General features: G+C 40.4%; 1 protein-coding gene across 1 annotated transcript in view; it reads right to left on the bottom strand.

Annotated features, from left to right (window-relative positions):
- Nucleotides 1-27,887, bottom strand: part of SCN11A (sodium voltage-gated channel alpha subunit 11) — a 93,543-nt gene that overhangs the window by 55,241 nt on the left and 10,415 nt on the right. Inside the window, exons 3-12 of the mRNA XM_059390530.1 lie at nucleotides 26,923-27,041; nucleotides 25,573-25,668; nucleotides 16,377-16,505; nucleotides 14,999-15,102; nucleotides 10,808-10,981; nucleotides 9,968-10,031; nucleotides 5,385-5,526; nucleotides 4,131-4,328; nucleotides 3,152-3,325; nucleotides 11-140 (exon numbers count right to left, since the gene is read on the bottom strand). Coding sequence (XP_059246513.1) covers nucleotides 11-140; nucleotides 3,152-3,325; nucleotides 4,131-4,328; nucleotides 5,385-5,526; nucleotides 9,968-10,031; nucleotides 10,808-10,981; nucleotides 14,999-15,102; nucleotides 16,377-16,505; nucleotides 25,573-25,668; nucleotides 26,923-27,041 — 1,330 coding nt within the window. The remainder of the gene's footprint in view (nucleotides 1-10; nucleotides 141-3,151; nucleotides 3,326-4,130; nucleotides 4,329-5,384; nucleotides 5,527-9,967; nucleotides 10,032-10,807; nucleotides 10,982-14,998; nucleotides 15,103-16,376; nucleotides 16,506-25,572; nucleotides 25,669-26,922; nucleotides 27,042-27,887) is intronic.

The following is a 27,887-nucleotide window of genomic DNA, read 5'->3' as shown; positions in this document are numbered from 1 at the left end:
CAGAGCTTACCCTGCATGGTGATGGTGAGGATGCTGACAGCGCTCAGGGCCCTCTGTCTTTGGAAGGGGTCCCCGTGCTCATCGAAGTAATCCACTGACAGATTCTGGGATAGTCGTTTGGTTTGCTCTAGGATGTGTGGCTGTAAGAGAAGGCAGGCATGGTGGACCTTCAAAGCAAAGGAACTGCCTCTCCTCAAAACCTCACAAGCTACTTTGTTTCAATGCCACATGCCTCAAAGACACTTCATATCTCATAGAGGTCCACTCGCTTCCACTTCATGGCACGCTAAAGGTTCAGTTTTTGTATTTCATATTTAGTAGATAAGTGCAATATAGTTTGAACATTCATATTTCTTATTCATGCACATTTCTAGGGTCCCAGTGACAGAAAATTTTCTTTCTCTGTGATTTATTCATTGTCAACAAAGAGCAAACAAAATTTTACAAAAACTAATGAATAACAGTTGAGAGCACAGAATCAATAAAAAGCTGAATTTAGAAACAATGTTTTTGAGTGGCATAAGTGGGGGATACATCCAGAAGGGTGGATTGGGGTCAGATAGTGAAGTGCCTTGAATGGCTGCCTAAGTTGATTTTGAAACAGTCAGTAACTAGAAAGAACAGCCAAAATAAATACAACAAAATCTATATACTAAATGTCAAGCACTCTTTCAGGCTGTGCCCAGGAGCTTGATTCTCACCTTACCTCCAATTCTGAAGTCTCTGGAGGTGAAAAGACACACATCTTCAGAAACCTATCCATAATTATTTATTTCCCCAAAGTCCTGACCAACCAGGGCCCCAGAGCAAACTATCCCTTGCGATAAGCTATTTTAAAGGCAACCTATAGTCTTTTTATAGCTATTTCTCTTTTGGTTTAAGACTTCTTATTAGCTGTCTGGTCTTGGTCTATTGTTTTGTGAAATGAGGAAAACCCCTCAAAACACTAAAAAAAAAGTTGCAGTCTCTTCAATATGCTATGTCCTGACATTAAAGAAGTCTCTAAACCAAGAGATCGGTCCCTGTCACTCCATGAGAGAGCTGCTCACAGGAGTCAATGAGTTCTGATCACCTACTTCAGCAAAGACTCGCAGACCCGCTTTCCTGACCCACCCTCAGGTGTGCACAGGCCCCTTCTGACCACTTCACCTCCTCCTTCCACCTCAGGAAAGTGGCTCTAGCCGTTATTCCATGGTCTGTATCTTCCACATTTTCCTCCCCTCTGAAGTCTCTCTTCACAATTAAAACATGTTTGAACGTCCCCTACTTCACTGATTTAAAAAGGGGATGGGGAGCAAAATAAGTCAATCAGAGAAAGAAAATTATCATGTGATCTCCCTGATATCAGGAATTTGAGAGGCAACGTGTGGGGTTTTGGGGGTAGGAAAGGAATAAGTGAAACAAGATTAGATCAGGAGGGAGACAAACCATAAGAGACCCTTAACCTCACAAAACAAACTGAGGGTTGTGGGGGAGAGGGGTGTAAGGAGAGGATGGTTGGGTTATGGACATTGGGTAAGGTATGTGCTATGGTGAGTGCTGTGAAGTATAAACCTGGTGATTCACACACCTGGGGCTAATAATATATTATATGTTAATTTAAAAATTTAAAAAAATAAAATTTTTAAAAAGAGGGGGTGCTTTTTTCCTACCCCATATCCCCCCATAGCTTCCTTTCTGCATATCCTATGGCCTACTCAACATCCCTGCTAGGATGCCCCACAGGCATTTCAAACTTGCCATGCCCAAAACTGAACTTGCCTTCTTCTGCACTCCCAGCACATGTTCCTTTCCTGTCTCAGTAAACTACCCTCTATCAAGTTGTCTACCCAAGCCATTAACCGGACACCTCTCCCCTCCCCGTACATCTATTTGACTGCTGAATCTTATTTTCTGGAGATCACTGCACCCTGTCATTCTCTCTTCATCCTCCTGCCCTAATGACTGTTTAAGCCCCTATCGCCACTTGGATTACTGCCACAGCTTCTTAACTGGCTGCATCCAATTCTGTTCCAGTCCCATCCCATCTCTTCAATGCATTCGGGATTTTAAAACTATCAATCTGGTTGTCACTCTTTTGCTTAAAACCTTTCAGTACTGCTTAGTCCTTGCTCTCCAGGTAAAGGGTGAACCCCTGAGCTGGCTTCATGGCCTTTTGTGATGATCCCATCTTACTACTACAGTTTCTCACCACCCACCCTCTAGCTTCATCACATACACACATGTGCATGTGCACATACACTCCCAAGTGTCCCATTGGATCATGTTCTCCAGCTCTCCTTTGCCTCCAGGCCTTTGTATGTGCTGTTCCCTCTACCTTTGGTGCTCCATTCACTTTTTACCAAAGGATGAAACATTAATTCACCCTCTCAGCACAGACACTGCTTCCAATCCATGCTTCTCCCACTTCCACCAATTCTGGGTTGGTTGTTGGAAGCAGATGCTGCTGTTGGCTGAATCTTTGTCCCTGGGTCTTACCTGAGGCTTTCTCTGGCAACCTGACCACCCTTTGACCTAATGGATGCCAAGTCAGAAATCCGCAAAAATGATTATCTCCAAAACCCAGCAGTCTGGAAATAATGATGGACCAATGTTGGTATATAAATGCTCTAGTGTCCTCACTCCATGGAGATTAAACATCAACTACTTTCAGTGGTAACTGGCTTGATAATGAACCTTAACTGGCCACCTTTCTCTTCCATGTATCCTTTCTTCCCTCTCCTCTTGGTGCTTCCTGAGATCACTTCCCAAATAATCTACTTGCACTCTAGCATCTCAGAACTTCCTTTGGAGGGAACCTCCACTACAACACTGCTCCTTCTCTGTTCTCCCATAGCAATCATTATGTCAGTCATCACACTGAACAGTAACTGCCTCCTTGTTAGTGTGTCTTCTGTTGTCTGTTTCATACATCTCATGTATCCCCAGTACTTACCCCAATGCCAAGCAGAGAGTAAACACTGTCAAAACTTCGAATGATGCTTGTAAATAAATGGGTAGTTGAATAGACACATGGACGTGAGAAAATATGCACAAATGGATGAGAGGATAAATGAGTAAATGAATGAAGGAATCCTTTCAATTAGACTGCCAACTTGACCTGTTCCCCTAACAGTGCTATAGTATCATTAATTCCTGGGCTAAGACTTGCCTTTTTTGTGGAATCTTCCTCAGAATCTGATCCTGGAGGCTGGTCTTTCCCAGAGTCTCTCAAAAAAAAGGACTTTCTTTTACTTTTACCAAAAAGCTTTCTCTTCTTTGGGGAAAAAGATGACGCTTCAAGGGAATTAAGTGAACTTCTGTCAATTCCCATGGCAACCAGAGCCTTAGAAAGTGAACAAAAGCAATTAATAAATAGATCATCGTGAGTGTTCTCTCCTCTCTTCTGGAAGCATCATACCATTTAGACCGCTTATCACCTACATGGAATATGCTAGCTTTGTTATTTTTTAGCAGGGGCACAGACCCTGTTGGTTTATCCACAGAAAATGCAATCTCAGAGGCAAGGTTAACTCTTCCATAGCTCTTTCACTAACTCTTAGCACAGAGTCTAGGATGTGCTAGGCACTCAATAAATGCTTGTGCCTGACAAAGCAGGTATTAAACTTGATGGACTCCCCACTGAAAAATCTCTGTGCAGGATGAGAAAGAGTATAAAACATGTTCCTGAAATCTTAGAATTGGGAAAATGATACCAAGGAAACAATGAAAATGGGCTATAAATATGACAGGAATTTCAAGAAGAGAGAGGTGATCACAGCTGCTGTCTTTAGAGCACCATTACTACTTTCCCAAGCCCTCCCAGGCAAAGACCTGGAACACAAACATCTCCAGATTCCCATTAGTAATCCTGCAGCAAAGCCTTGGTTTACACTTATGCACATTTTATCTTCTAGCCAGCAGTCTGGGGTCTGTCCTAGAAGGCCCAGGTTTCAGAAAACCTAGGGTTCCCGATTCTTAAGAGCTCTGTGCCTGGACATTGTAATGAGAGACAGCAGCACAGCCTGTCTTCACAGGTCTTAAATTATCAGAAAAGCACCAGTAGAGAAAGCTCTGAGACCAGTTCTCACAGCCTCTGCAGTCCACACCCCCACAAGCAGACCTCACTGTCTGACACTGCGTGCCCCTACCTCCTTCTCCTCCTTCAGCAGCCGCTGGGCTTCCTGGAACATCTTCTCCTTGGCCTCTGTCTCAGCAGCTACATTTCTGTTCTGTTCCTCATAAGCCATAGTGACAACAGCCAGAGTTAAGTTAATCAGGTAGAAAGAGCCCAGAAAGATGACCACCACAAAGAAGAAGACTGAGTAGAGCCCTGAGGTACGCAAGGTCTGCAAAAGACAGAGCACATACTTGCTTCTCCAGCCTTTCTCTATAGAGGGGTGACTGTCACTTCAAGGGGACATGATACAATAGCAACAGATCCTCCCCCCAGCAGTGCTCAGGTCAGCTGTCCACAGTATCGTCTATAACCTCCCATAACCCAGGGACTTCTGACGCCCATCAATGAGCAGATGTCATCCCTACATTCCCATGTAAGGTGTGGTACTTTGTTAGGACTTTCTCAAGGGTAGTTGCATTTTAGAATTTAAAAGGCAGAAGAAGGAATGCTTTAAACTGATCATGGAGGACAAGGGGAGTTAGAGAGGAGAAGGGAGTTGGGGGAAATTGGAAGGGGAGGTGAACCATGAGAGACTATGGACTCTGAAAAACAATCTGCGGGGTTTGAAGCGGCGGGGGGTGGGAGGTTGGGGAAACCAGGTGGTGGGTATTGGAGAGGGCACGGATTGCATGGAGCACTGGGTGTGGTGCAAAAACAATGAATACTGTTATGCTGAAAATAATTTTTTTAAAAAATTAATTATTATTAAAAAAAAAAAACAAAAACTGAAGGAAGCACTGGTAGTAGAACTATGGGTAGAAGGGAATCCAGAGAGGGCTAACATTTCTAGGAGGAGGAGATGGTTTTTGATGTTCCTTTTCCTTTTAAAAAAAAATTTTTTTTTAAAGATTTTATTTATTTGACAGACAGAGATCACAAGCAGGCAGAGAGGCAGGCAGAGAGAGAGAGGAGGAAGCAGGCTCCCCACTGAGCAGAGAGCCGGGTTCGGGGCTCAATCCCAGGACCTTGGGATCACGACCCAAGCTGAAGGCAGAGGCTTTAACCCACTGAACCATCCAGGCGCCCAGTTTTTGATGTTTCTAACACAATATCTAAGGTAGAATTTAATAGTACAACTATTGAGGATGAGGAACAGATGACAGAGAAGGAGGGTAGATGGTAAGTTATGAATAAATGACCGAAAGATAGATGAGCTATGGAGGAGGGGAGGAGGAAGGGAGGAGGGCAGGGGAGGAGAACAAGAGAGAGAGAATAATTAAATAACCTGTTGATAAAGCTTCTCCCAGGAATCTTGGGTCATAAGCCGAAACATGCCAAGGAAAGACCAGCCAAAGTTGTCAAAATTGGTGTAATTATAGTCAGGATTCCTTTTGGTGTGTGTGCATTTAAAATTTTCAGAACAGGCACTAGATGGAAACAAGGGAACAGAGGAAGAATTACATTCCCTGCAGGCTGGCTTCCCTCCTACCCCCACTCATCCTAGCCAAGGCACAGGCTTTTCTGAGGGCCGAGAGGTCATATGGAAAAGCCCTGGGTGCTGAGTATCTGTAAGAGGGACCATGCCCTGCCTGCCAAGCCTTCACTCACTTTCCAGATGGATCAATTAGTAAGCTCATATTCTTAGTTTTTCATTAAAAATTAAGTGTAATGATACAGTGAATAATTAGTAGTAATGACAGGCAAGAGAAGCACATATGTACCAGTATACATCTTTTATAATACATACATGGGAGTGTGCTTTGAGTACTCTCTTGTGCCTTGCTTTTTTCATGGAACAATATAGCTTGGAGGTCCTTCCACACGAGCATACAAGGAAATATTTCTTTTCATGTCTTACGGTTCTATGATTTATTTAATTGCTCAGCTAATGATGAAGATGTAAGGTTTCAGTTGTTAACAGTCTTTTGTTCTCATAAACATATGGGTCTTACTTTATCGCTTGCCCATAAGTCTTCACCCACATCACCAAAGCACACATCATTAAACGCATTTCTCAGATAATACAAGGGTAGGTACTTTCCTCATTTTTGATAAATATACTATTTTGATCAAAGTAATACATGCATGTGGTTTAAAAATCATGTGGCACCAACAGGCTTGTAATGAAAACCATTCCATCATTCTTTAACCATCATTTACTTACTGCAAAGTCAACAACTTGTAACTCTTTTATGTCCATATCTTTAAAGATAACATTTATTATGATATATACCAACTTTAGTCCTTGGTGATTAAGTTCCTGCTAAGATGAGGGTTAGCTCCTCAACCTCCCATCCCATTTCATCACTACTTATATTCCCCCTCCCAAGGAAATACTGTGGCCTCAGTCTGTTTTCTGGGGTTGGATACTTTTTTTTCTTTGTTTTTGTGTGTTGCCTTTTCCAAGTTTTACTATCTCATTTTTCTGGAACAAATCTCAAATGGCTTCTTAAGAAGATGGGGTGATCTTTGCATATATGAGTATTTCTTTATTCTACCTTCAGAGCTGATTGATTGATTGGCTAGAAGTAGAAATCTGGTTTGAAAATTTTTTTCCTTAGAAATACGAAGGAACTGTGCAGTTATTATCCTGTGATGCTATTGAGAATTCTGATGCCATTTTGGTTTTTGTTCCTTTGTGGGTGACCTTTTTCTCTTTGGTTTTAGGATCTTTTCCCTGAAATGCCATAATCAGGTACTTGGCAGGGGCTTTCTTCACTCATTACGTTGGGCACTTTATGGGATGGTGAGGGACTTGCATCCTCAAGCTCAGGAAAATTCTCCGTATTGTGGCATTGCTAATTTTCTCCCTTTTGTTTTTTTCTGTGCCCTATTTCAGGAATTTCTATTTAGTCAAAAGTTGGAACTTCTGGTTTGATATTTATTCTCATAATTTTCTGTCTCTTTTGTGGCTACTTTCTGGACTATTTCCTCTACTTGATCTTTTAATTCTAGTTCTGATTTTTTGTAATCATGTTACCAAAAAAAAAAAAAAATCAGTCTTTCTTAGTGACTTAGTGAAAAGGAACAGTTGTTCCTTTTTCATAATGAGCTATTTTTATTTTTATGTATACAATATGTCTCTTAAGTTTACTGAAGACCCTATTTAAAGTTTTAAAAGTCCTTTTGAGTTCTCTCTCTGAACTGTTATTTTGTCCACAGCTTTTAGAGCCCGAATGTTCAGATCCTTCTGAAATTCTTGCATCACAATCTTAATCTCCAGTGTGATGCTGTTGGGAGGTGGGGTGGGTGGTGATTAGTGGGGGAGGGTGGAGCCCTCATGATAGGAGTCACACCCTCATAAAAGAGAGCTCACAGAGCTCACTTTCTGCCATTTGAGGACACAACAGAGAAGACTACCACCTACAACCCAGAAGAGGATCCTCATTAGAACCCAACCAAACTGGTACCCTGATCTTGGACATCCAACCTCAGGAACTGTGAAGAAAGAAATTTCTGTTGTTTATAAGTCACCCTGTCTACAGTATTTTGTATTAGCTGCCTGAACTATGACAACATTCATTTTCCCTATTTCTTTCTCTCAGTCCCCTTTATGCCAAAGACTTCCTTCAGCTATCTGGTGAGCCTGGGCTATTCAGTAGCATTTAATCAGAGGTCCTGACAAGTTGATTGGGAATTTGCTTAGTGGGCAACATAGCCCTCAGTGAGTGGTAGGCTTTGCATTAGGGTGATTCAGAAGGAAGACATCCATTGTGTCCTCTTTCCCACCAGACCTCAGGGAAACCCTTGAAATCCCAGTGCCCTTATCTTCAAGGAACCTACTGGGGCTGAACCTAACATACTTAATTTATCTTACTTCCTAGTCACCATTCAAAGTATTAGCTTATTTTGCCCAATATCCCCTTGTCTGGATATCCTTCCTATCAACATACACATGTGATTAAAGCTCTCCTCCAGCATTTCCATCTTGGCAAAGACATCACCAGTAACTCACCCCAGAAGCAACAGAAACATCTCTAACAGTTTTCTCCCCTCAAAACACCCCACCATCCTCCCATACATGCACTTGTGCACAGTGTACATCTAACCCCCTTCTTCAATTCACAATCTTGTTCTTTCTGTCTCCTAAATGTGTTTGGAATTCATCCATCCATTTCTCATCATCTCCACTGCACTGTTTTGTGATTTTCATCTGTATCAACCGAGTCTTCTAAGTGGCTGTCTCATCCACTCTATGCATCCATTCTCATGTAGCAGCCATAGTGACTTTTACAAACAACTAATCTGCTCAGGTCTTGTTTCCTTTGTGATCAATGTCAAAATATTTGGCACTGATGGGCTACCAGATCTTGCAGAGTTAGTTCTTGTAAACTTCCTCTCTGCCTAACAAGCTGCTGGGCTTCTTACTGCCTCTGATCTCATGGCCTCATGCCCAGAGTCTTCCCCCTTTCTATTCTAGGGACTGAAATTGTTCATTCTATCTCCTCACCTACCAGAACTCCCTACTTATGCTTTAGATCCACACTGTGGTCACCAGTCACCACACTGTGGCTCTTAGGGAAGGAGGCAGAGAGTAAAGGCTAAAAACCAGGCCTAGGCCCTAGACAGACAGAGAGCTGCCTATGAAGGTGACCTATGACCTTAGACCTGTCATCTCCTTGAAAACCACCATGTCATGATCAATGGGGAAGGTCATCTTCTAGGAGTTCATCTTCTATACAACTTCTGAGCTTTGGGACTACACATAGATTAGAGAGCTATGATTATTACACAAGCTTAGAGAGATGAGGACACAATAAGGACCAGCTGGAAGCCAAGGCTGCCGTGTCTATGTGTCCAAGTGGCCCACCCCACCTTGGATTTTACCTACAGTAACCGTACCTGCCCTGTATGGAGTCAAGGAAGCACTGTATATAACAGCTGTTGGTCTCCTCATTAAATGAAAGCACCGTGGAGGCAGTGTGTCTGCCGAGGATCATTTTAGAGAATTCAGTAGTCCTTGTATTACACTAAACCCTATGATGTCTTGTGAGTTTGACCAAATATAAACCTATGACTATCCCAGGTAGCATTAGAAGACACTTCCCTCATTTTACAGACAGGGTTATACCCTCTGTTCAATCTCTCTCAGTATCTATATGTCTCTCTTAAAACATTCATCACACTTTCAAGGAGTAAAACACACTTTCTCTCCTTCCTGTGAGATGCCAGATTCAAGAGAGAAGTGATCTCTAGTTCATATTTGCATTCTTTGGGCCTAGCACAGGGTTTGGCATGCTCTCAGCCTTTGATACATATTTGTTATTGAGGAACAAATTTTTAGCCTATTTTATCAGAGTGACTTGCATATTATCTTGATTTGAAATGTACTCATTAAATCACTCTGAAATGAATTTCTCGCCACAGAGAGCACTGATACTCTGGAAGAAAAAAGAGTGTCCCTAAAGGGCCAGAGAGCTATGAACCACTGGGGTGAATGTGTATGAACATACATATACAACTGTTTATGAAATTAGAGGCAGTGGTGATCAACAAATGATCACATTTTCAGTAGATTTTTTCAGTTATAAATTCAACATGACTTGGGGAGAAAGCTGCTCTAAACACTTGGAAACAATTATTAAAATATTAATTATAATTAAGTATATCATTTTATTATTAATTTTTAAATTAATTTATTGATTTTTAAATTGATTGATTTTATTATTAACACTTATAATAATGAATTATTAATAACTTAATAATGCATGTGTAAACTTGCCTAAATACTGTTTGCCTAATCAGTACTGTTTGCCTACTGCCATCACTGCTCCAAAAGTCATTAGATGAAGACTGTCTGCCACATTACCCCAAAAAAGGTCCACCAGTGCTGTACTTGGGAGAAAAATGGAGATATGAACTTCTTACCTGTTACCCATCCAGGTACCACACATTCTGAATTCAGAGGAAGTTTTCTTTTCAAAACAATTTTCTGAGAAGGAAAGAATCATAAATTCAGATTTTAAAAAAAAAAAAAAACCTGAAGGGAAAGAGAATAGCAAATATGCCAGATTTGGTTGAAACAAATGGTTTGGAATCCTCAGAAATGATCAAAGTGGATGGCCAGAGAGGAACCAGAGCTTAAGCCCTGAGGAAGGAGCAAGAGAAAAGGAGGGTAAGGAGGAAGGTAGAAGGAGGAGGAGGAGGAAGCAGTGACACCACCATGCCCCTGAGGCCTCTCAGTGCATAAAACTGAACCTGAGATCATGCCCGGGGGAAGTTGGACACAGACTCAGCCCATGAGAAGTGCATAAACCAAGACAATCATGGAGAGAGAGAGGTTAGCCACATGAGATCCAGGACACGTGAAATTGCTATAGGATTGACCTCAGTATGGAGAGGATGCAGCAGAAAAAAAGTGATATTATTGGAGAAAATACCCAAGGAGGAGGGCTGGGAAGTTGCTGGACAAATCCAGGCACTCTGAAGACTTCTGCAAAACATGACAAAGAATTGCGCAGATCCACAGGGGAAGGGATAGGAGCTGATATCACTTATGTGGCTGTGGCTGCAGGCTTTGCCTTCTCCATGGAAACCCAAAGAACAAAGCAGTTCTCTAAGAAACACATGTGCCCACATGAGAACTCTGGATGGATGAAGTCATCCTTGCTCCTAAGAGACTCTGTAATGCAGATCTATAGACAGTATGAGCGATGACAATAAAAGTTAACCGTGCACAGACCAAGGTGTGAAAGGTGGAATATTTACCATCAAGGTTACTGATATTCTCACAGTCCTTATGGATACATCTCTGGTTCAGACTTCCCTTGAAGAGCTGCTGACCTACCAGGGCGAAGATGCTGAGGCAAAAGAGAGTCAGAATCATCACATCAACAAGCTTCTTCACAGAGCGCAGCAAGGCCCCAACAATGACCTTCAGACCTGGGGAGGAGAAAGACCAGTGTGGGGACAAGTGCCCACTCACACACACAGCAGACACACGGGAGGGAACAGCCAGGGCCTCAAACGTCACCCGGCTGCAGGCTAGAATCAGAAACTGGCCTAGCTGAGGATTCTGATGCCATGGGTTCTGGTTCCAACTCTGCCTGAGAAGCTGCATGGCACTGAGTAGTCCACCAGTCTAGCTCAGCCTTTCCATCCTGCCTGGTGTCTGCCACAGGGTTGCTCTGAAGAGTTAGTGAGAAGACTCTGAGTAGAAACATATCATACAGACAACTTGATTACACTTGTGCAGACACCTCACAGCTGGGGATTCCATGTAGCACCAAGACCAAAAGGAGGCTCCCCTAGAGGAGACAGACCTGTATTTAACATTCAAGGTATGCAAGGTGCCATAAGACAGTGCTAAATTGGGGGGCAGGGAGCTAGAAGGAGGATCTTTGTCTGGAACAAGAAAATGAGAATATTCTGGGGGGAAAAAACTCATATTATTACTTAAAATAGTTTTATTTTTTAATTCAAGAAATATTTACTAAGCACCTATTGTGTCCATGGCACACTGCTAAGCTACCAAGTTACAACATAAGAAAGACATAACCTTGTGGTACAATGGTAAATGTTTAAAATCAGCTTTCTGGGGGTGCCGGGGTGCTGCAGTCAGTTAAGCATCCGACTCTTGATTTCTGCTCAGGTTATGATCTCAGGGTCATGAGATCAAGCCCTATGTCAGGCTCTGCACTCAGCACAGAGTCTGCTTGGGATTCTCTCTCTCTAACCCGCTGCTCCTTCTGCCCCCCCAACAGCGCTCTCTCTCTCTCTCAAATAAATAAGTCCTTTAAAGATAAAAAAAACCAAAAACGCTTTCTCTGTCGGGGAGGAGCGTGTGTGCAGGGAAAGTCCCATCTATAGCATTTACAGACTTCTTTGCTGAATTTTGTAGTGCAGATCCCTTTTCTTCCTCCACAGAGTCCTCTCAGCATGCTGGCTTCAACCTAAACTACACAACATCACTGGATGCAGAGCTGAAAAGGAACATGCACAACCTGCTGCTGAGGCACCAAAACAAGTCAGCCCCAGTACACCACTGAGTCAGGGGCTCTGCTCTCAGAGTAGCTGGAGAGTTAAACAACCAGACAAAACTTAAACAATTTGTGAGATGACACAAAGTGGCAACATTTCAACTAATCGGTATAAACCATGACTGGTAGACTTAAGAACAGAAAGGGACACCAAATGGAAGGCCAAACCTGCAGCAAATGAGCCTTCCATGAAGTGCGATGCCACACAAGGAGAAGGCTTCTGGACAAGCTGGAGCATTCAATCTGGTTCATATTCACAGCCCATCCTTAGCTTCATCTTGATTCACAGAACACCTTCCTTACATGGCTTCCAGGATCTACATTTCCCTCTTACTTTCTGGTGGCTCCTGCTCATCCTCTTTGCTGGTTTCTTCCCTTCTCCCCTCACCTTTAAGGTGGTAGTGACCTTGGCCCTCTTCTGTTTTTCATCTAGGCTCACTCTCTTGGTGATCTCATCAGATTTCATGGCTCCAAGTATCCTCTATAAGCTCATTATTTCCAAAATGGTATCTCCAGCCCAAGCTGCTGTCTGGAACTCCAGACCTGTAGACCTCATTACCTACTTGATACTTCTATTTGATGTTTCATAGCCATCTCAAACAGAACACATCCAAAGCTAACTTCTCATGCAACCTCCAGACCTGCTCCTCTCACAGAGGAGCTATATATCTGTATATCAGCTGTATATCTCACATGGGTTTTTTTTTTTTTTTTTTTTTTTTTTTTTAGTCCTATGTCTGAAGCTCAAAACTCACAAACAGAAGGAAAATACAGGAAAAGGTTCCTTCTCTGACTTTTGGGGGAAAACAAGCTTATTTTTAGTCTCCTGTAAAACTAGTTTCCTGATAAGACTCTGAAATGAAGATTTAATTATTTTTTAAAGAGATGTATATCTTCTGTCTTCCATAGTCAGGTTATCTGACTTCTTAGGAAATGCAGGTTACATTTTCTGTGTCAGTCTGCAATGACTCCATTTTTCTAGTCACTCAGACCAAAAACCTTGACTCATCCTTGACTCTTTTCTTTTGCTCACACCACACATACAGTCATCCCATCAGGAAATCCTATTGTTTCTACTTTGAAATTCATAGAGTCAGACCACTGTCTACCAACTCCTCCACCACCAACTGATTTAAGAGCACAACCATCTCTTTAACAGTGGTCTCTTGTGTCATTTTGGGTTCTTCTCTGAGAAGCAGATACTCTGGGACCAGAAGTGCAAGAGATCTGTTGGGTGATATGTCTGCAAAGAAAAAGGGAAAGCAAGTACAGCTGGCAGGGAAAACATCAGAGTATGACATGAGCTGACACCTGGGAAAGGAGAGTGGTAAGGAAGTAGGACTGGACAAGAAAAGCCTCTGACTAGAGTGCCACTGGGAGAGAGTCTTAACCAGGTTCGCTCCCAAGGAGCCCCTGAGCTTAAGTTTCAGGACTTTATCCTTAAGGAATGGGCCTTCACTAGTCCCCCTGACATGCAGGGAAAGTGTGATCTTGGCATGAACATGAATGCAGTTGTGAATCCAGAGATGTGGCAGCTGGGATCATCACTCAGCTATGCTCCCTACAGCAGGAGATGTGAGTGGCACATTTCCATGATGATCACCAAGCCTCTATCTCATCTTTCTGCTTCTACCTTCACTCCCCCACATTCTATTCTCCATACAACAGCCAGAGTAGTCCATCTAAAACCTGTCAGATTAATGGATAAAGAAGATGTGTACACACACACACACACACAGAGGAATATTAGCCATAAAAAAGAATGAGATATAGCCATTTGCAACAAAAACAATGAATAGACCTAGAGGGTATTAATGCTTAGTGAAATAAGTCAGACAGAGAAAGACAAATACTGTATGATTTCACTTACAAGTGGAATCTCAAAAACAAAACACATGAACAAACAAAACAAAATGGAAACTCATAAATACAGAGAACAAACTGGTGGTTCCCCGGGGTTTGGGAGGAGGGGGATGAGCAAAAGGGTGAAAGGGAGTGGGAGGCACAAGTTTCCGGTTTTGGAAGAAATAAGTCATGGGGACAAAAGGTACAGCATAGGGAATATAGTCAATGGTATTGTAATAGCATCATATGGTGACATATGGGAGCTATAGCTGTAGCGAGCACAGCATAATTTATAGAATTGTTGAATCACTGTGTTGTACACCTGAAATTAATGTAACATTGTGTGTCACCTATACTTCCATAAAAACAAATCAAAACAAAAACCCCTGCCAGATCATGTGACCCCTCCGCTTGAAGTCCTCACGTGGCTCCCACTTATCTCAGAGCACAGCCCAAATCCTCCTAGTGGTTATGTGCCTCCCCTCCCCTATGCGGTCCTTCCTCTACCACCTGGCCCCTCACTCTATCCTTTCTATTCCTCAGTCTCTGCACTACTGGCTGTTGCTAGTGCGCAGAACACTCTTTCCCATGTATCTGCTTATGAAACTCTCTCACTGATTCCAAATCCACTCTCATCTCCCCCCGCCCAATGACCCCTATTTTGACTACTCTATTGAAAACTGCATCCTGCATCCCTGAATCCCTGTGACTTCCTGTAGCCCTCATATTGTTTACTTTTCCTTTTTATTTTTCCATGGCACGTTTCACTTCCTAAACAGGATAGCTAATGACCTCTTAATTACAGTTATTGCTTGGTGTCTCTCTCCCCACCCCAACTCAGAATGTAAACTCCATGAACACAGAGACCTCTGTCTGTTCGCTCACTTTATGGTATACCTCAAGCAGCTAGCACAGTGTCTAGACATATGCTCAAATACACATTTGTTAAGTGATCAAATAAATGAGTAAAGCAGAATTTGTTTGCTTTTGGTTTATATGACATCTTGAGAAATTTTAAATATAAAAGAACATTCCTCCTGCTAAGAGGCAGTATTGAAAAATCAGAGTGATTTACCTGAAACCACTGAAATTGCTTTCAAAGCTCTGAACACTCGGAAGGTACGCAGGGATGACAGACCGAAGCTGTTTTTCCTGGATTCTGGTATGTATGTTGCAAACCTGTAAGACAAAGTACAGGAGAAGTCTGGGCCTACTCTCGGTCGTATAGCCATGCTGTATATCTCCACAAAGGCCACAAATAAACATGGTGGAATTGGGGGCCTCACCTTCCCAACCTCACCTTCATCACGGGGTCTGGTAATACCATTCTCTATTGCTGTGGACCACAGATTGCAGGCTGTGCTAAATGTTATATTTGGAGAGAGTTGAGGATTCCTTGAAATACTATGCAGTTGTGGATACATCCATTGATAACAAAAATCAATCAAAATACTTATTGACTACCAAGTTCCAGGTCCAGTGCACTTCCCTGAGGTCTCACTATGTGGCCAAGCCAAGAAGAAACCCAGGCAGTCTGACTCCAGAGCCCTCACCACTGCACTACACCACTTTTCAAGAGCCAGCAGTGCCCAATCATTGAATTTCAAGGGTAAAACTCTGATATTAATAGTATCTACTCCAAAGGGCTTTTGTGAATAATATTAAATAGGAAAACATATGCAAAGTGCTTAAAACAATGGCTGGCACAAACTAAGTAATGTTAGGTTTATTATTATTGTGCTGGCAAGGGGCCATTGCTCTTCTTGTTCTTTATTTTGCTGACTCCGTTTCACCACTCAGATGCCAAACTGATGTCCTTTCCTTCAGGAGGAACTTCAACTCTCACCTCATGTCATATACAATATACATAATAGTTAACTTAAAATGGACCATGGACTAAAATGTAAGAGCTAAATCTATAAAACTTCTAGGAGAAAATGGAAATTAAAAAAAAAAAAAAAAAACTCCTTGAGAGCTTGCAGTAGCCAAAGATTTTTAAGACTCTGTAGTTCCTCCTACACGTTCTAACAGCCAAATATATGCCCAATTCCTGTCCTAGCACTCACCCTACCAGACTGTGACGGTTGTTAATTTTCTCTCTTCCCATCTGGACTGTGAGCTTCAAGAGGGTAAGAACCATGTCTGTTTGTTTTGTTTTATTTTCATTATCACAACCCCTGTATCTTGCACAGAACTTGGCCCATAATAGGCCAGTGTTTGGGAAGTGAATGGTTGAAAGAATGAGAGCATGAATGTGGCCTAGAAATGGATTCACACTGGAGGCCTCTGGCCAATCGTCCGCAGGGTGCTGTTCAGGGCCAATCAACACTGCACTCAGAACTCTTGGCCTTAATAGGACACAGTTACTCACATGGACCCACACTTCCTGGTGGAAGCCCAGGAGCTTCTTTCCCACCCCGAGTTTCCTCAATAAACAACTTTGACATTCTTACGCTGTTACAATGACAACGGAGTCCAGCCAGTTCCATGGATCTCGAAGAAAAGAAAACTCATCCAGAATTAAACCTCTTGCTAATATTTTTATCAAAGCTTCAAAAATATAAATCCCAGTGAAAACATACCTATAAAGCAAAGCATTCAGAACAAGAAGGAAGATGGTAAGTGGTGTGAACAGCAGAGAGCCCATTTGTCTTATCTAGCCTTTATGCAGTTTTTCCATTTCAATGTGACATTCAACATTCTGATTATCAGCAAACCACAGTTCAGTGTAGTAGGTTCCTTAAGGAAGTTCTAGTGGTTAGAATTTCTGAGAAACAGGCCCACAGATAAAATTGTAAAAGTGTTATTCAATGCCTAGCTCTACAGCCATATTCTTGAGAGTCGTTTTAGCCAATCTGGGACCTTAGGAATGGGTGTTGTCACTGTTATTTTGTCACTACTACTCTAGAGTTGTCACTGTGATGTACTGAAGGGGGTGACGGCAAAGGAACCATAAGTGACAAGGCTGAAAACGGGATCTTTCCATATCCTATATTCATAGGTCTGAAGACTTAATACTATTAAGATGTTTGTACTACTCAGTCATCTACAGATTCAGTGCAATCCCTATCAAAATCACAATGACATTCTTGGCAAAAATAAAAACATCCATCCTGAAATTCATGTGAAATTTCAAGGGACCCTGAATAGCCAAAACAATCTTGAAAAAGAAAAAAGTTGGAGATCTCATACTTTCTTATATCAAAACTTATCACCAAGCAAAAGTAATATAAACAGTGTGTAGCTGGTATAAAGACAGACATATAGACCACTGGAATAGAACAGAAAGCCCAGAAATAAGCCCTAGCATATATAGTTAAATGATTTTCAAAAAAGATGCCAAGATTGTTCGGCAGGAAAAGGACAGTCTTTTCAACAAATGGTACTGGGAAAGCTCAACATCCTCATGCAAAAAAATAAAGTTGGACCCCTATCTTACAGCATGTACAAAAATTAATTCAAAATGGATTAAATATCTAAGGGCAAGAGCAGAAACTATACAACTTCTAGAAGAAAATACTTGCAAATCATATATCTGATGAGAGGTTAATACCCAGATATACAACTTAATAACAACAAAGAATTACACCATATACAAAAATAAACTTAAAATGGATTTAAAGACTTAAACGTAAGAACCAAAAGCATAAAACTCCTAGATGAAAACTTGGGCAGTAAGCTCTCTGACATTGGTCTTAGCAATATTTGTTTGGTTCTGTCTCTCCAGATAAGGACAACAAAAGTAAAAGTAAACAAATGGAGCTACATCAAAGTGAAAAGCTTTTGCACAGCAAAGGAAATCATCAACAAAATGAAAAAGGCAACCTATGAAGCAGAGATGATATCTGCAAATGCTATATCCCGAAGCCCCCACCAGATAACATCTAAATTATATTTTAAAAACTCCTACAACTCAATATCAAGCAAACAATCTTATTAAAAATGAGCAGAAGACCTGAATAGACATTTTCCTAGAGAAGATATACAGATGGTCAACAGGCACACGAAGAGACACTTAAGGTCACTAATAAGGAAGAAAATGCAAATCAAGACCACAGTGAGCTATCATCTCACACTTATCACAATAAACATTATCAAAAAGATAAGAAGCAAGTGTTGGCAAGGATGAGAGAAAAGGGAGTCCTTGTGCACGGTAGATAGGAATGTAAATTGGTTCAGCCACAAAGGAAAACAGTGTAGGGGTTCATTTAAAAATTAAAAATAGAAGTACTATATGATCCAGCAATTTCACTTCTGGGTATTTAACCAAACAAAACCAAAACACTAATTTGAAAAGACATACATACTGCTACGTTCAATGCAGCATTATTTACAGCTGCCAACATACAGAAGCAATCTAAATGCCCATCACCAGATAAACAGATAAAGATATGGTATATATACACAAGAGAATAGTACTCCACCTTAAAAAAAGAATGAAATCTTGCTATTCTTGGCAACTAAGATAGACCAGAGAGTATTATGCTAAGTAAAATTAGACAGAGAAAAACAAATACTGTATGATTTCACTTATATGTGGAATCTAAAAGGCAAAACAAACAAAACAAAATAGATGCCTAGAAACAGAGAACAAACTGATGGTTCCCAGAGGGGAGGAGAATGGGAGATGGGGGATGGATGAAATAGATGAAGGGAATTAAGAGGTGCAATCCTTAAGTTATAAAATAAAAAAGACATGGGAATGTAATGTACAGCATAGGGAATACAGTCAATAATATCGTAAAAATTTTGTATGGAACTAGACTTATTCAGCCTTAAAAAGGAAGGAACTCCTGACACATGCTACAATGTAGATAAACCTTGAAGTAATTCTGCTAAGGGAAATGAACCAGTCACAAAAAGATAAATACTGTATGATTCCACTTAAACGAGGTACCTAGCAGTCAAATACATTGCCAGGGACTGGAGGGGAATTAGTGTTTAATAAGCACAGAGTTTCAGTTCTGCAAAATAGAAAGACTTCTGGAGATCGATGGTGGTAACTGGTTGCACAATTCTGTGAATATACTTAATATCACTGAAAAATGGCTAAGATGGTAAATTTTATGTAATATATATTTTACAGCAATTAAAAAGAAAAACCCATTTCTATTCTCTTCCCTGAGTCCTTCATCACGTTCTATCCTCTAATTTATTTCCCTTCTTCCCCTTTCTCCCTCAAAAACAAATAAAATAAGCAAATAAAAAACAACAACAAACCCCCACAATATTCCATCTCTCTTGTTATAAACGCAAGCTGTCAAAAATGCTGGTTCTGCAGAAAAAAATATACAGTGGAAAAAAGACAGTCTTTTCAATAAATGGAGCTGGGAAAACTGGACAGCTATGTAGAAGAATGAAACTCGACCATTCTCTTACACCGTACGCAAAAAAAAAAAAAAAACTCAAAATGGATAAAAGACCTCAACGTGAGACAGGAATCCATCAGAATCCTAGAGGAGAAATAGGCAGTAACCTCTTCAATATCAGCCACAGCAACTTCTTTCAAGATATTGTCTCCAAAGGCAAAGGAAACAAAACTGAAAATGAACTTTGGGGACTTCATCAAAATCAAAAGCTTCTGCACAGCAAAGGAAACAGTCAACAAAACAAAGAGGCAACCGACGGAATGGGAGAAGATATTTGCAAATGACAGTACAGACAAAAGGTTGATATCCAGGATCTATAATGAACTCCTCAAACTCAACACACACAAAACAGGCAATCATATCAAAAAAATGGGCAGAAGATATGAACAGACACTTCTTCAATGAAGACATACAAATGGCTATCAGACACATGAAAAAATGTTCATCATCACTAGCCATCAGGGAGATTCAAATGAAAACCACATTGAGATCTCACCTTACACCAGTCAGAATGGCCAAAATTAGCAAGACAGGAAACAACATTTGTTGGAGGGGATGTGGAGAAAGGGGAACCCTCTTACACTGTTGGTGGGAATGCAAGTTGGTACAGCCTCTTTGGAGAACAGTGTGGAGATTCCTCAAGAAATTAAAAATAGAGCTTCCCTATGACCCTGCAATTGCACTCCTGGGTATTTACCCCAAAGATACAGATCTAGTGAAAAGAAGGGCCATCTGTACCCCAATGTTTATAGCAGCAATGGCCACGGTTGCCAAACTGTGGAAAGAACCAAGATGCCCTTCAATGGACAAATGGATAAGGAAGATGTGGTCCATATACACTGGAGTATTATGCCTCCATCAGAAAGGATGAATACCCAACTTTTGTAGCAACATGGAGGGGACTGGAAGAGATTCTGCTGAGTGAAATAAGTCAAGCAGAGAGAGTCAATTATCATATGGTTTCACTTATTTGTGGAGCATAACAAATAGCATGGAGGACAAGGGGAGATGGAGAGGAGAAGGGAGTTGAGAGATATTGGAAGGGGACGTGAACCATGAGAGACTATGGACTCTGAAAAACAATCTGAGGGTTTTGAAGGGGTGAGGGGTGGGAGGTTGGGGGAACCAGGTGGTGGGTATTGGAGAAGGCACGGATTGCATGGAGCACTGGGTGTGGTGCAAAAACAATGAATACTGTTACACTAAAAATAAATTTTTTTTTAAAAGTGAGAGAAAAATTAAAAATTTTTTTTAAAAATGCAGATGTAGTGAAAAGAAGGGCCATCTGTACCCCAATGTTTATAGCAGCAATGGCCACGGTTGCCAAACTATGGGAAGAACCACGATGCCCTTCAACGGACGAATGGATAAGGAAGATGTGGTCCATATACACTATGGAGTATTATGCCTCCATCAGAAAGGATGAATACCCAACTTTTGTAGCAACATGGACGGGACTGGAAGAGATTCTGCTGAGTGAAATAAGTCAAGCAGAGAGAGTCAATTATCATATGGTTTCACTTCTTTGTGGAGCATAACAAATAGCATGGAGGACATGGGGAGATAGAGAGGAGAAGGAAGTTGGGAGAAATTGGAAGGGGAGGTGAACCATGAGAGACTATGGACTCTGAAAAACAATCTGAGGGGTTTGAAGTGGTGGGGGGGTGGGAGGTCAGGGTACCAGGTGGTGGGTATTATAGAGGGCACGGATTGCATGGAGCACTGGGTGTGGTGCAAAAATAATCAATACTGTTATGCTGAAAATAAATAAATGAAAAAAAATAAAAAATAAAGAATAAATTAAATATATATAATATATTTTAAGGTATTATATTTATATATAAAATATGAATATAAATATAACATAAATACATAATATAAATATACTTATACATTTATATATAAATTATATATTATTATATATAGTGTATATTATATATTTATTATAATTATAAAGTTACATAAATTATATAAATATATATATTTATATATAAACATATAAACATTAATATATAATATAAATATAAATAATATATTTTAAAATATATATATAATATATATTTAACTAGAAATTTATTTGTGGGGACAGTTTACTTAGGCCTTCTTCATTCTAGGTTATGACAATGAGTTATGTTTTGCTTCACAGACAGCATGACCTGATTTGTAGAAAAGAAAAGATAAGTATATATTAAAGTAATTGATTTTTTGAAGAAAAAAAAATGCTGGTTCTGCGCGCGCGTGTGCACACACACACACACACACACACACAGGCTTCCCTTTAGGGACAGAAACAATTCAAACAATCTAAACAATCTATCATTTCACAGTAAAAGAAATGGATCTTTTCTGATAGAATACCCAGCCACTGTCAGTCCACAAGGCTAAAGAACTGAGGTCTTGGGAACTTGAAAAATCCAAATCTAAGAGGAGAAATAGTTGTGAGTGGCTCTCTGCTTCGGTTTTGTTTGTTTGTTTTTTTAAGCTGATCACCTTTTAGGTGACAAATGAACACAGAAGATTAAATCATATCTGCCCTGAAATACCATTATTAAACCTGAGGTATAATTTACAAAATGAAGGGTATTTTTTGGAAAAAGGCTGTAATTGCAGATTTGTGGGATTTTGCAAGTCTCCTTCTAGATCTCAGACCATTGAGGAAACAGCCTCTGACTGCCATTTCTGCCTTCCACCTCCCATCCCCTCCCATTCTCTCTTTTCCAGCAGAAGCCTGGCCAATAGAGGGACAGGCAGACCAACATGACATATGACAGGGAGTAAAGCCATGCTCACCACCAGGAACAGGGCTTGGGAACTCCGTGATAGGGAAATCCCAAACCACCAGGCAAATAAGGCCCTCTGGAGTGTGTCACTGTCAGTTCAAGCATGGTTAGGGTATCCAGTCAGGGCCATGAGTGGTGTCCAGATAGGTTAACACCATGACCTATCCTAGGGCACTTTGGCATTCATTCTCTGAGAACTATTAGCTTGGAATCAATTTCCCATTTAAAAGTTTTCTAACCAAAGGACACTGACAAAACTAAGGTAACTCTCCCCGTCATGGGCCTAACAACTCAGTTACATGCCTTCTTTTATAAAACCATTATCAACAGCCTTCTCCAACTCCTACTTTCATGAATCCATTGCTAGTCCCTATGCCACCAGGGGACAGCAGCAGCTTCCCTTCAGCCTAGATGTTCATATGTTTTAGTAGTGAAAATGGTCTTTGAGCAAATTAGCATCCAATTGGGCCACTGCTTTCCATCAACAGAAAAAGAAGACTCATTGTATCTCACCAGAAGAAATGCTAGCAGGGCAGACCACTTCTATGGAAGCATTCCCCATTCCTGGATCTGCCTCCTCCATAGATCTCACTTGGTTGACTACGAAGGTTTCCAGAGACACTGCAGTAAACAAGGAGCAGCAGCCCCTGCACTACCAGTTAGCTCCTCACATGGAATAGCCAACTCTCTATAGGTGAGACCATTTCCCCAGCAATATTGTCAGGATGGTTCCTATTCTCAGGGGTGTCCATGCCCCTTGCTCCAAGGCACAGCCCTGAACTCACTGGCCTTAACTAAATCCCAAGTTTACTTAGCAACAGAGAAGAAGCAATCACTAAAAAGTAATGCAAAGGAAAAGCTAAAATAAAACAAAAAGGAAAGCTAAAACAAAAACAAAAAAAACAGCAGAGAATTAAAATGAAATATTACATGTACCTGATTAACAAAAAAAAAAAAAAAAAAGGCAGGAATGAAAGAACAAGAGAAGCACAAAGGAACAAAAAACAAATGAGATCAACAGAAAACTGATAGAAAAACATCAGACCTGAATTCAAGCATATTCATAATTATATTAAATGCAAATGAAATAAATGTTCCATCAAAAGGCAGAGATTGAAAAATATGCTGCATAATAAACAAGAACCAACTATTAGCACAAAAGATACACTATAACTACAAAAACACTAAAATACAAAAATACAGTACACTATTAATACAAAAAAGGGTTGAGAGTAAAAGGATGAAAAAAGACATGCCACGCAAACAATGAGCATAAGAAAGCTGGAGTAGCTATAGTAATCTCAGACAAAACAAATACTTAAAGGAATGCTACTAGAGATAAAGAAAGACATTTCATAATGATAAAAGAATGCACATATTAGGAAGATATAATAACCATAAATCTGTATGTGCCTAATAATAGTGTTGCAAAAAACACGAGGCAAAACTTACCAAAAAGAAAAGGATAATAGACAAATTCACAATCATAGATGGAGATTTGAAACCTCTCCTCAGTAATTCATAGAAGTACTAATAGAAATGGTAAAAAGATAAAATCTAAATGACACTATCAACCACCCTAACTGACCATCTTCAGAATATCATATCATACAACTGTAGAATCCACATTCTTTCAAATCCATGTGAAAAATTTCCCAGGGTAGAACCATAAAATAAATTTCTCCTAATTTCAAAAGGTTGAAATCTTACAGAGTATATTCTCTACAATCGAATTAAATTGGAAGTTGTCAATGATAAGACAACTAGAAAAATATAAAATATTTGGAAATTTAAAAAACCACACTTCTGAATAACGTATGGACAAAGAAGAAATCATAAGAAGAAGTAGGGAATATGTTTAAGCAATGAATAAAATAAAAACACAGGGTATCAATATCTTTGGGATGAAGCTTTAGCAGTACCTGGGTGGAAATTTATAGCTTTATACAATTGTACAAGGAAAGAAGAAAGATCTCAAACCAACCAAGTTTCTACTTTAAGAAGCTAGAAATGGAAAAGAAAATTAAACTCAAAAGCAATTAAATTCAAAGTAAACTGAAGGATGAAATTAATAAAGACTTTGAAACCTTCATATGTTGCCGGCAGAATTACAAAACAGTGCAGCCGCCTTGGAAAAGTTTGGCAGTTTATTATTACTCATTTACTCACCATATAACACACAGCAATTTTACTCCTAGGTATTTATCCAGGGGAAATGCAAACATACAGCCACAAAAAGACTTTTATACAGAAATATTCATAGCAAGTTTGTTCATAATAACCAAAAATAGAAACAACCCACATGTGAATGGGAAAACAAATTGTGGTATACCCATACAAAGGAATACAACTCGACAACAAAGAGGGGGAAAGCTAGTGATATAAACAAGAGCACGGATGCACCTCAAAACATGCTAAGTGGAAGAAGCCAGACATGAAAGTATATCATAGATACCATATGAGTCCATTATATGAAATTCTAGAAAGGCAAGGCTAGCCTAGAGTGACAGAAAGCAGATCAAGCCTAGCGTTAGGAGTTGGGGTTAGGGGACTTACTGCCAAGAAGCATGAGGAAACTTTTACGGTGTCTGGAATGTACTGTAATGTTGATTGTGGTGGTTTCTATCACATAATTAAATATGTGATCAAAATAAGAGATCTCTTATTATTCTGTCAATTTCTTATTTAATATATTCCTGAAAAACTAAAGCAGTAAATATGTTAAATTAGAAAAACCAAGACAACATATAAGAGAATATTTATTAAAATACAGTACTCTCTGAGTTGAAAAATTAACTTATATGACTGAATAGCCAACTAAAAATTACAAAAAGTAAATATTTTAGTTATACAAAAACTCACCAAAATGCACCTGGGTAAAAGCAAAAATGATACATGGTCAAAGATGGGAATACCCAATTCACAAACTAAAACAAAAGAGTCCAACCCAACCAGAAATTAAGGAAATGTAAATATTTTCAACTCTATAAATTAATAACTTTTCCAAATTTTTTGGAAACTATTTTGCCACCATATATTTTTCAAGCATTAAAATGTAACTTTTAATCCAGCAAGCCCATTTCTAACACTCTGTCTTAAGAAAATAGTAATTTTTTAAAAAGTAGCTATATGCAAAAATGTTGCTTGTTCCAATATTTATAGTAGTAAAATGCTAGAAGTTAATTATGGTTTATTCACCTGGTAAAATATTATATAACCATAAAAGTAGATTCCTATAAAGACTATGTAAACCCAAGGAAAACCACTTAAAAGCTAGACATAAAATTTGTATGTGTGCTGTTTATTATTTTAAAATGTCTTTAAAAAACAAAATAAAAATATGTATACCAAACTAAAATGGGCTCTGCCAGCATTTGTGCTGGGGAAGTGGGATTATGGGTGAGTTTGTCTTTATATATCTGAACTCTGATGTAATCACAAGTCTTTTAGGTGAATTTTTTTAAAACCTTAGGACAGACAAGCGCAGGACAAACACTTACTCAGCACTGTCGGCATTACTGCTTTCCTTACTGTAGGCGGTGGCCATGAACACACAGTTGATGATGACGGTGCAGATGATGAACATGCTGAACAATGTGACTGCTGTTCGTTAAGGCAGATACACTACAGGGTGGCACATGTCATCAATCACAGTGAAGGCTGTGGGCATACCTCCAGGTCTCCTTTCCACAGGTGCACCTGTCTGCTTACTGTGAGTGTTGGCAAAGAACAACTTATAGCTGTCCCTTCCCCTGAAGAACTGTCCTCAGCCAAATGGCAGCCTCCTCACCTGGAGGGCTATAGCTCCCTTCCTCATGTCTGACGGCCTGAGACATAGAAAAGCTCGCCCCTTGCTTCCAGGGGAGCAGCTCTGTGATTTATTTAGTGCTCCAGAGCTCCTGGCAGGCTCAAGCTGATGTGGGATCAGCTGAGACCCCATCCTCACTAGCCTTCACTTTCTGCTCCATCCTGTTTCCCTCTTTCCTTCTCCAGAGAGCACTCTGCAACTGAATCACTTAAATAAAAATCTCCATCTCGGGCTCTGCTTCTAGAGAATCCAACCTGAATAGTTACCCCTTCCCATTCCCCAGTACTTCATTATGTCTAGCACTCTTGTCTCCCAGTCTAAAACTGTCTGGTGTCCCCACTACCTGCTGCCCAGATTGGCAGTGCTGACTGTCTTTACTCTTTAACACTGAGGATGGAATCTCAAAGTCTTAAGAGTTCAGGGATTCATTTAAATGGGTGAGGTGGGCAGATGCGGGGTCACAGAGAGGGGCTGAGATGGGGTGAAGCAGAGCTTGCACAACTCCTCTGAAAGAGGCAGTGCTTCCTCACAACACTGATTTTTGCCAGGTAGGAAGGCAGGCCTAGTCTTCATAGAGGTTCCATCTTCAAAAGATGCTGCAAATCTGGACTTTTAGCATTATAGAGTGTCTCCAGAAAGTTTTAAACACTGTGTAGGTCCAGCACAACACACTGAGCAGCTAAATACAGAGCAAAGGCTAATAGTTTGCAACCTTTGTTTGGGTCTCAACTTAGATGTTCCTTTCTCCAGAAAGTCATCCTGGATGCCTCCAAAGCACTACTACTCCTCCCAAACTGCCCATCTCACTAATGAAATTGCCTGCCTTTAAGGCCCATCTCCTTCTGAGGTCATAGGATCCTAGTGCAGGGCCAAGTCTTGTTCACACATAGCAGTAGCAGAGGCCCTGCCACACAGCAGTAGGCCCTCAGCCAGAATTTGTTTCAAGAACAAGCTACTTCCACTCAACAAGCATGTGAACAATCTGGGGCTCTTGCACTTTTAACATGACCTGGACTTAGTAAAAGATGCAATGAAAAGATATGAATGGACCGAGATTTTGATGGCTAAACTTCGGATTGGATTGAAAGGCCCAAAAATGAACAAGGCACGCTTGGCACTGAAGCGGTAGATTGTTCTCTTTTTGTTCAACACCATAAATGTCTGCAAAAACAAAAAAAACACAACAAGAATTACATGCAGTAACAAAACAATATTTATCATGATTTCATTTAGAGAAAATTTAGTGGAACCACAGATTGAGGTGTGGCTTGGCTCATTATGACCCTGACAGTTTCTGATGGCAGTGCTGTTATTCTGAAGCCCGAGGTACTTTCTGACCAGTCTACACTGGGACTCTGGACACCAACAGATGCACCACGTGGCCTAGGTCTCACTCAGAATCCCAAGATAAGTACTGGGCTGTGGACGGTTTACCTAGTGTAATACTCTGGAGGCTCCAGAAATGGAACATATACACCCTGCAGAAAAACATGGGCAGAGGCTAGTAACCAGGACAAGCAAAATCCTTCATTTCATACTCCATGGTATGTATCTATGGAGATAAGAACTAGAAGGAACTTGGAGAGATGGAAGTAGTATTGAACATTCATATTCAGCAGATTATTTTAAATTATTTTGATTATAAATGAAAACTTCATAACAAACCTTAGAATAGTCAAGGACCTAGAGAGCCCATATTGTTGTACCTGAGCTGTTCTATATGAGATAGTCTGTAAGTCAATTCTAACCTTGAGGATCATCAACAAAAGTCATCAAGGTTCCCAGACTTGCTCTCCCATTCTCCTTACAGACATTCAGGCAAATCCACCTATGGTTCCCAACTGGTGGGAAAGGCCCTACAGAAGGCATCTGGAAATGCATGTGGGTGTTTCTGATTGTCTGTCACAATTACTGGAGGCCCTACTGACCTTTACTGGGTAGGTCCATGGATGCCAAACCCAGGACAGATCTGCTAAATGGTATGCTGTCCCATCCAAAATGCCCACT

The sequence above is a fragment of the Mustela nigripes genome, chromosome 2 (genome assembly GCF_022355385.1).
Source record: "Mustela nigripes isolate SB6536 chromosome 2, MUSNIG.SB6536, whole genome shotgun sequence".
NCBI classification, from domain to species: Eukaryota; Metazoa; Chordata; class Mammalia; order Carnivora; family Mustelidae; genus Mustela; species Mustela nigripes.
Note: the sequence above shows the minus strand (reverse complement) of the source record. Positions and strands in the feature narration are given on the sequence as shown.